The 9,630-nt window shown below is 37.6% G+C and overlaps 1 protein-coding gene across 1 annotated transcript in view; it reads right to left on the bottom strand.

Moving 5' to 3' along the window:
- Positions 1 to 5,724: 5,724 nt before the first annotated feature.
- The window catches only part of LOC132545458 (NACHT and WD repeat domain-containing protein 2-like), a 40,497-nt gene continuing 36,591 nt past the window's right edge, over positions 5,725 to 9,630 (bottom strand). Inside the window, exon 7 of the mRNA XM_060209141.1 lies at positions 5,725 to 9,486. Coding sequence (XP_060065124.1) covers positions 5,725 to 9,486 — 3,762 coding nt within the window. The remainder of the gene's footprint in view (positions 9,487 to 9,630) is intronic.

Here is a 9,630-nt window from a genome sequence, read left to right as displayed (position 1 = left end):
GATTCAATCTTAAATTCAACGCGACAAGGTGAAGTATTATCAACAAAAGAAACATTTACATTGGGGACTCGTGAAAAAGTACACGGACTGGACAATGTGTTCCGGAAGGGTAAGCGTCTTTTGCTTTATCAACGACACCCGTCACAATGATAATTGGGAGGTGTCGGGACATAATATGGCACATTCAACTGACATTTTTTTGTAAACAGATGGGAATAATGTCGCTGTTGGGCAAGGACCATCTTTTTGATGCCACCTACATGTTCACATGGGTAATTTTATCTGAAAATTAAAAATCCGTATCAAATACTGTTTGTAGTAACCAGAGATAATCACCATGGCCAGACAACTGACGCCAAACTCTCGATTCGGTGATTTAATTGAGAGGCGAGTAAGCTATATAATGTACACCGAATCAGGGGCCTAACAATATAGCTATATCACAAAATCATTTCCAAATTCATGTTGAACTGAATACTGTAAATTGAAATCAGTCGCATATGATGTAACATAATTGTAATCGATATTTTCTTTATTCAAGGATGCTACAGATCAAATTTGAACATTAGCCTGTAACTCATCTATTTCTCCAAAAGGGTCCCATCCCCCTGGTCATGGAGGGCTCACCCCACCTTCTATACAAGATAACGCCTCCTTCACTGACGATGCTTCACGTCTACTAACTCAAGGTGAGCGATTTTTTACGGTAGATTATACAGCGGCATATCCGTTATGTAGATAAGAAAAAATCCAAAATGTATGTCTCTGATCAGTAAATTTAACATTTCTTCGTTACAAATATATGATTTTAAAAATTTTAGATGAAAATTAGTTTTTAAAGTTGAAATTCAAATACGAATCTCTTTCGTAGTCTTACCAAACTTTTAGCAAAACGATTATTTTGACAACTTCAATGTGAAATAAAAGCAATGTTATGTTTAAATCTCCAAATGTATGCCTCTGACTATCAAGTATAGTAACTTTCCAACACATTGATATAAGTTTGACAAACCTTGTTAAAAATCAGTTGTGTCATTTTTAGGTGAAAATTGCACATAATTTCAGTTCGCAGTCCCAAGCTGTACAGGTAAACATGGCATCAATGTACAGGTATCGATGAGTCATTAGACGGACTGTTGTTTATATATAGTTAATAATCATATTGCTTTCTGATCAAAGTACATTTGATATCTTCGAAATAGATTATTTCATATGTAATTAACGAAATGAATAATAAAATAGAAATGACATTTACACACAGCGGCAAAGCTGTGACCAAAACATAGCTCTCAGTTTGTGAATAAGCTACATGTACTATTCTTTTGTATTATAATGATTTAAGAAGTATGTTAAGGTGTAGTGCTAAATCACCCAACATCATAATTTTATTTATCTATATATGTTTTAGGGTTGAAGGAAGTCAAACTTAATTATTCAGTATTATTCATCAATACAGTTTAATATCTGTATCATGTGAATATAGGTTGTGAGTAACACAGGTAAATCTAAGGTAATAATCCAGGTACGAAAAATAAACTTATATGAAACAGTATATAGTTGCCTTGCTATTGTTTCCTAAAACAACATCATGCTGTTGTTATAAACGATGGCTCTCGGAGGGAACCTCCTCTATACATACCGTTCGTATAAACCATTGGTGTGAATATATACTGACCGATTCATTTAAAGTAATAAAACCAATAATGACGTATCATGCAAGCATTATTGAAGAAGTGTACAATGTATAGATTATGTTGACGTTGATACTTACATGCACAATCATTTTAACGATGCAGCCATGATTACAACAGAGACATTAATTCTTGATTTTGTTTTATCTGTGTTCAGAATGCTTTAAGGTACTTTGGGGAATTCGAAATTTATTCCATATCCCACTTTAAAGAAGATACAGTCAAGTGCACACACATTTGTACGTATACCTACATAAATATGTAGGGGAGATATTGTGTAACTTGAGTAAGATCATTTTAATTGACAATTCATTATATACCGTGACTATTTTTATCCCCTTCCATGAATACAGAGTAAATATTTTCTCACAATATTTCCACTTACGCTACTGGATTTTGGAACAGCCCCCCAACAAAGGCTCTGTACTCCCCTTTCTTACTTTGGAACCCGTTATCATATCCTTGTTCCGGCCCTGTATACATGTACCTACAACTATATTACTTAAATACATTTTTTACCTCCTCGAAGGCATGGCTTGCGCCTGTGACGTTTCTTGTCTGATATAAAAATGTTACTCAATTAAACACTGAAACACAATGCTGACAGAAAACAATATTTTATTCATAAACGAGTAACTGAAAATATGAAGATTTGCACATATCTAGCTTGCATCACAACAATGTGACATATAAATAATGGTGACATGCGCGATAGTGCAGCAACATAGGTAAATATGAAATGCATTGTAATTGATGGAGGCGTTTTAAAATATTGCTTCTATCAAGAATAGAAATAAAACACGGAATTTTTATCACAGAGATCAACTCAGTCTTCTGGAAAACATACGAGTTACCTCCCTTCCCATACATGATATGCCAGGATAACGGTCCACGTGTACAAGAATGCGTAAAACAAAATACAATATTTTACTGCATACGATTTTGATCTTTCAAAGCCGTATAAAGAAGCTGGGTTTTGAGACTGAAATTATCATCAGTTAAAGTAGTGCACATATGACTAAGTTTTGGCATTTTATTTTCAGTTATATAAGTGTATTTGTTTAAAATATATTTAAAGCAATATACATATTCTTTTAGTGAATAATCTGCAGAGCAGCGCAAATACGGATAAACTGACAAGGCTTTGTAGTTACGGCTACTTACAAAAAAGTACATGTATAATATATATTTACTACTCCACTAAAAAGCCCAAAGGACGTGTCATATAATCAGAAAGCATGCCATAGTTATCAATAAAATATAACGAGACGCGTCATATAGGTTAACGATTCCAATGATAGATCTAGAGAAATCGGGTTTCAGAAATATTCGATCCATCCCGGGAATTTCGGAACCCCTCTTAGATTATAGTGTCATTGTAGCACCATTCATGTACATTTAACCAAGACGGTATAAAGTTATGATACAAAACCAACACACTGAATGCAAATATGGATGTATGAACTGACACACAGTAATCGAAATACTGTTTTGTTTTCTCACTCACATTATTGAGAGACTGAATTATTACATAACCCCTCAAATGCCCTTTTTGCGGTATTTTTTTTTTTTTTTTTTTACTTTAGATTATCCCTATATTGAAATTAAAGTTCCAGGTTAATATGAAAATTTTCAGTGCAAATTAATCATCACCAGGCCGTTTCTAATACGAGTTAAGATTGGATCAAAATGACGGCTTACGACGCAATTAAAATACCTATCGACATTATTACATAGATGTACGCATACCTAAATCAACCTGTATGCTATCAACGCCCCATTCCATTTTCGTACTCGGCATATATATATATATATATATATCGGTACAGTTCACAAAAAGGCAGTAGAAACTGACATTATGAATTTGTATACATTATTACATGAATTGTGAAAATTATTTATCAAACAATGGGGTTCTTGCATCCCCCCCATCTGAATTTTGACATTACTATGAATCAATCTGTTTTTCCTGTATCATAACAAGTTGTAGAATAAGGAAACCGTTGCATGATGCAGTTTAACCCATTGTTTGGCTCTATTGTATCTGATTCTATATTTTTATTGAAAGGTGCTATCAATTACAACTTGTGTGTATGCGACTGTCTCAGTCACAGGGAAGTCGTTGAGTTCTTTGGGATTTAACTTTGATAAATCATTGTAAACGTGAACCTCGTCTCTCTCCCACATCCATATTTATTTTTATTGATCTAAATTTGTTTCTGAAATCACATACTTGAACGACATTCTGCTGACCTTTGAGACAGGTAAGCAAGATTTGAATGTCCGGATCTATAATTAGACGACTTAGTATTAGTCAATCGGAACACCATGGCCGATTCCAGGTCGTCTTGAAAGGTACTGTAATCAGGCGAAGTGTTCCGAATGAGAAATAGTGTAAAACGATTTACAAGATATCAAAGTGTATTGGGCATCCACAGATGATCGATTTGAATGTAAATTGCAATTATTGACAAAAGAATTTCTTAATTGTATAATCACACATACTGAGTTCATTAATGTCTTTATTTTACAATGTTTGGACGGCTCTAAACTTTACATTATATTACATTGGTATATGTCGCATCCGGACATTGTATTTTACACAGTTGCAAAAGAAGAAAGTATGCGAAAAATGTTGTTGTTTTTGTTATTGTTGCTGATGTTGTTGTTGTTGTTGTTGTTGTTGTTGTTGTTGTTGATGATGATGATGATGATGATGATGATGATGATGATGATGATGATGATGATGTCTTAAATTTTGTTTTGGAATTTATTTCTTTATCATAATTATTTCAATGAACGCTTCATAATCTTCATTTTCTAGTGGATTTATTTCCACGAATTCTTTAACAGTTACCTTCCTACATTTGTACATATTGAAGTGGATACTCATTTCATGAACCACGGAACTTTATTTCAATAATAAATTACGGATCATTCTATTTCAAATACACTAATTCCTGCTAACGAACACCTGCTTAATGCCCTTGAAAACATTTAAAGAATAGGTGACACTTTCCGAAGAGACATCTGTGAGGCATAGAAAAGACATATATGAAATTGAGTCTTAAAGCTATTCTTGACGGACACATATTTTGTTATCAAGGATGAAATAAAACAGCTTAATGTTTGTTCTTTTACACACGTGACGTCATTACATAATTACTTATGACGTAAAAATGGGCATCGTTACACATATAAAAGGTTGAAAACACCGACGTTAAACAGCGGGTACATGGTACGAGTAATTATATATGTAGCATTATCCCAATGAATATTCAAAGTAAATTGGCACCAATGCACTATGAACTCTTATAAGACCTGTGTTGTTTAAATTTTTATGTACCATATCCATGCTATGGTAGACAATATTATATACAACAATTGTGTGTTGTTTTAATGGCGGTACGTTTCATTGACCTCAACTTGGACTATACCTCATCTGATATAAACTGTATACCAATATCAATGTTATCTATTTGACCAGAATATCAACAACACAATTACATACATGTGCACGATGTATGTCTGTAGTATCCACTGAATTGTAGTTAAAACTACAGCAAAACCGTACATGCACTAAATATGCCAGACTCATCCTCGCAGCTGCAACGAAGGGCAGGCATTGACATGCGTCAAGCATTAGTTTGGCAACGTAAAAGAACTTACATAAGATACATAATATTCCTAAACATTTGTATTCTTGTGACCGCAGTAAGATATGGTATATCAGCCACTTTCAAAAGTCAAATGAACATCTATAAAGCTCTACTCAGGAATTGTATGTAGTTCTGTGATGAACTGACTTAGGATCTTAAGATCATCTTCGGCAGACCAAATTCTTAATACCGTTTATCGTCATCATAAGAGACAGAAGTCTACCGTGTCTGTATCACATATACCTCGTACTGTTTCAGTACACAGAAGCCCTATCCTTACATATAACGTCTTTCCATTGTATCACAGTCGGCATCATTGTCTCTCATTGCAAAGCACGCAACGTCTTTGCAAAACGGATTCTATAAACAAGAATTCAGGATATGACACACGCCCTTGATTTTTGTGCCTGTCTAGCTTTCGCTACAAATCTCGCTACCTGTAGGGCGGTGCCCATACTGTTCTTGCCTTGCACAATGTCTCCGTTCATAGTACGATACCCGTTTGGAGTGTTCGATTGCAAGTTCCTACTCGGTAAACACTGAAGAAATTCGACACTTTCTTCATATTCCGGATCTGCTATCGACAAAACTGTGAAGCTACCGTCTACAGCGCCTATCACGACAGTTTCACCCTCTGCTGTGCTTACCATTGCTTTGACTTCAGCATGTGCTTTAAAATTGGCAACCATTTTCCCATCGGACACACGGAACACCCTTATTGTACGGTGCCCAGAGTGATAGTATACAACATGTCGATCATTCTGTGTAAACATTACATCTATGCTGAACACTCCCTCAGCCACTCGTGGAATGAATGTCCGTACCGTCTTCCCAGTTTTCAGTTCTAAGAGTTGTAATCCTCCCCTGTTCGGGGCATACAACCCAAACTTTCCATTTTTCATTACCATACCATTCCATCTATTCACTGACCTTGGAACAGTCTTTTTCTTTAGGTCAATGACATTTCCTTTTTCTTCATCTACAAGTACAATTTGGTGAGGATCATGCCTCATCGCTCTCATGGATTGCACAGGCTTATAGTTATTATACTTGAGTCCGAGATTATACAGATGAGTGCCTGACTTGGCGTGGTAGACACCAAGCACATCGCCGCTTTTATCTGTAGCGAGTACCGCGAAGAAAGATCCGTCTATAGTCAGTACTCCCGGTTTTAACACTCTGAGATTGTACTCGAATGTGTAGACTGGCTCACCTTCAGGGAACGTGTAGGTGACCACCTTTCCCTTATTGAACCCTTCCTTTGCCAAAGCAATTACACGTGTGTCACCTTCATTCAATAGGAGTTGCTGAATATCCTTGTGAGGAATTACTTTCGAAGCTGATTCTTGTGATACTTCCCAGATGAGAAGTTTTCCTGATTCAGCAGCTGCCACATACTTTCCATCTCTTGTTATAACAGCCAATGATACCACAGACTTTGTCTCAAGAGACAACTCAAGTTTTCCTGTTCCAAGATTCCACACACCTATGCAGTTCCTACTCGTTGTAACACCGTAATGCGTTTCCGATGCAAGATCGATGGTTTCGATCGGTTTTTCCATTCGGTCAATGGAATGAACATCTTCCAGGATGTTGTCGAAGTTCCAGACTTTGATAGTTTTGTCGATGGAAGACGAAATAACTTTATTACAGCCTGAACTAACTGCTCGTAACGATATGATTCTACCGAAATGGGCATCAAGAACTTTCACCATATTCCCTTGCTTAGTGTCCCACACATACATATTCTTCCTAACACCGGCCACAACAAAGTGGTTGTGTTTTGTAAACACTACCAAAGTACTAAGTTGGTTTTTGGTAGGAATATTGCGGGTTCCCGGGGGTAGCTTGAGTTGAACAAGTGCATCCGTTTTAAGATTCCAAAGTTTGTACCCAAGTGCAATTGTTGCCACCAGGTAGTTTTCATCCTCCGAAAGTGTCAATGCGAACACAATGTCGAAATTATCCCCTAGAGTGCGATTATAACGCCATACACTATCCTCCCGTTCGTAGACTGCCACAGCATTGTCGCTGATTTCAATGCACGTGTAAAGGATATTCTTTTCTTTGTTTATCGCAATGCCACTGTGAAACTCAAAAGGCTTGATTGATTGATCTTGAACCTCAAGAGCCATTTCCGTATCATTTTCAGTACCGGACTTGCATATGAGATAAGTTTTGTCATCATTGCCGAGATCTACGGCAAGAAGGGGCATCTTGAGAGGCGTGTCATGTTTAGATATCAGCTCCCCGCGGGTGTCATATAAATACCATTCCTGACTAGTCCAGATGGCCACATGTGCGTTGGACATGGAGGTTCCAATGATTGAATCGGTCTTCCCGTTCATAACGGGTGTGATTATTCTGTAATCACCGGTCATAATGGTGCATATTACAACCTGATTATTGTTTGTGAAACTAGCAGCGTACTTGTCATTTTCACAAATCGAAAGATTTGACATTATGCCGTTTATTCCCGGTACAACATTTCTGAACACTTCTCCGTTAAGCAAATCCCATATTATGAATTTGTTCGACACAGATACAAGGTAGCGGCCGTTTGAGGTCGTACCAATACCAAAAGGAGCAAATGGATGTCCTTCTAAAGAGTATTGAAGCGGCCCACCTGGCGTATGGAGGCAATGGTGGGCTGGAACCAGGGAACAGTCCTCTAAACCATCACTATCGCACTGCTGAATCAAACTTCGGATGTTTGTGTTTTGCTGGTAGTATGGAAGCAGGCGTCCAATGATCTGAGGTCCAAGCATGTCTGGATAGTGGCTGAGGATGGAACTGGACAGACGAATGGCATCTGCAATGAGTTTAACATCCTTTTGGTAAACGTGTTCCAAGAGATCTTCAAAATCTGCCAGGACAGACTGCAAAGGCATCGAACTGAGTTTTGCATGAAGCCACTTGTAGTTGAATAAAACGGTTGCGTAGAGATCCTCGTACTGATGAGATCGTATCAAGTGATAAGGTAACTCACTTAATTTTCTAAGATTGTAGCGTGTGACAGTACCATCTGATGAAAATACTAGTCGCTGAATAGGAACCTTCCTGTCACTCTCTCCTTTCATCTCGTCAAGTTTGAACATACGACGTTGGCCCTCTGTGTACTCGAATGGTTTAGGAACTCCGCCACCCCAGATTCCAAGGAAATACTCAGAAAGGTTTGCATGGACGGTACTGACGAAGTTTAGATTTCTAAAATACCTCTCCTTCGCGGCCTCTATAAATTGTCGGTGGTACCAACCAACTACATTGACACCGTCAGCCTCCCTCTCGCTGAGATATCCTGGGAGATCGCTCCTAATTCTTGTCCAGAGTAAGGGTGGGATCCTTCGTACAGGCGGAAGATGATATTGGTATACATCATTCAGAACCTTTTCATCCAGGGAAAGCAGATCTTCCAACTCGGATTCTGACACACCACTTTTCGCAGCAGTAATGTATCCAAATGCGTGTGCCACTAACGTTTTCCCGTGCTGAATCTCGATTCTTTCATACAGCTTCATAATGCTGTCATGTATCGTGAACTGAAGGACGGTGGTATTTGGCTTTGTATATGATTTCCATGTGCATATCTGATCAAATACAAGTTTTACAAAGAGTGGAAGATTGCACTTCGTGAAGGCTTCATTGACTAAGTCCCATTGCGATTCAGTGATGGCTTTATTTGCATTCTTTAACCAGAACTTCAAAATAGTTCCACTTAAGTTTTCTCCCAAGGGAAGCACTGCGACATAGTTCTCCTCTGGTTCAATCATGATACGGATAGTATCCAGTAGGCCGTAGAGTCGTGGTAAAGTTGATAAAATCATTTTTACATTAGGCGGCAGCTGAGCTGGAAGCCATGCAAGCTGGTGTGCACCATCCGAACCTGACAACTGATCAAGTGAATCCAAGATCAGTACCAATGGTTTCTCCTCTGTTGCTAAAGTAAGAAGTGTCTTAAAATGATGTATCAACGGTGCTAGTTCATCTGGGATCTCGTCCATCGGCGAATCATATAAAACACATATTTGCTTGCACAGACTGGTCAACAACGGAATAATGGTTGAACTGTTAGGCGTTGTACCGAGAAATCGGATGACTAGCATTGGTTCTCTCTCCTCAGGAAACCATGATTTTATCTGAAATTATGACACATTAGCCATGATTAGTTCGAGAAAATGGAAAAATGTACTTCTTGAAAACTAATATCCTTTCAATGTTTTCTTGGGTATCAATGGTTATCGTTTTGGTCACAAGTATAAAGTGCATAGATATACATATAC

Source organism: Ylistrum balloti, unplaced genomic scaffold (assembly GCF_031769215.1).
Source record: "Ylistrum balloti isolate Yb309-2 unplaced genomic scaffold, AGI_CSIRO_Ybal_v1 Utg369848, whole genome shotgun sequence".
NCBI classification, from domain to species: Eukaryota; Metazoa; Mollusca; class Bivalvia; order Pectinida; family Pectinidae; genus Ylistrum; species Ylistrum balloti.
The sequence above is the reverse complement of the archived record's forward strand: the minus strand, read 5'-3'. Positions and strand labels throughout refer to the sequence as shown.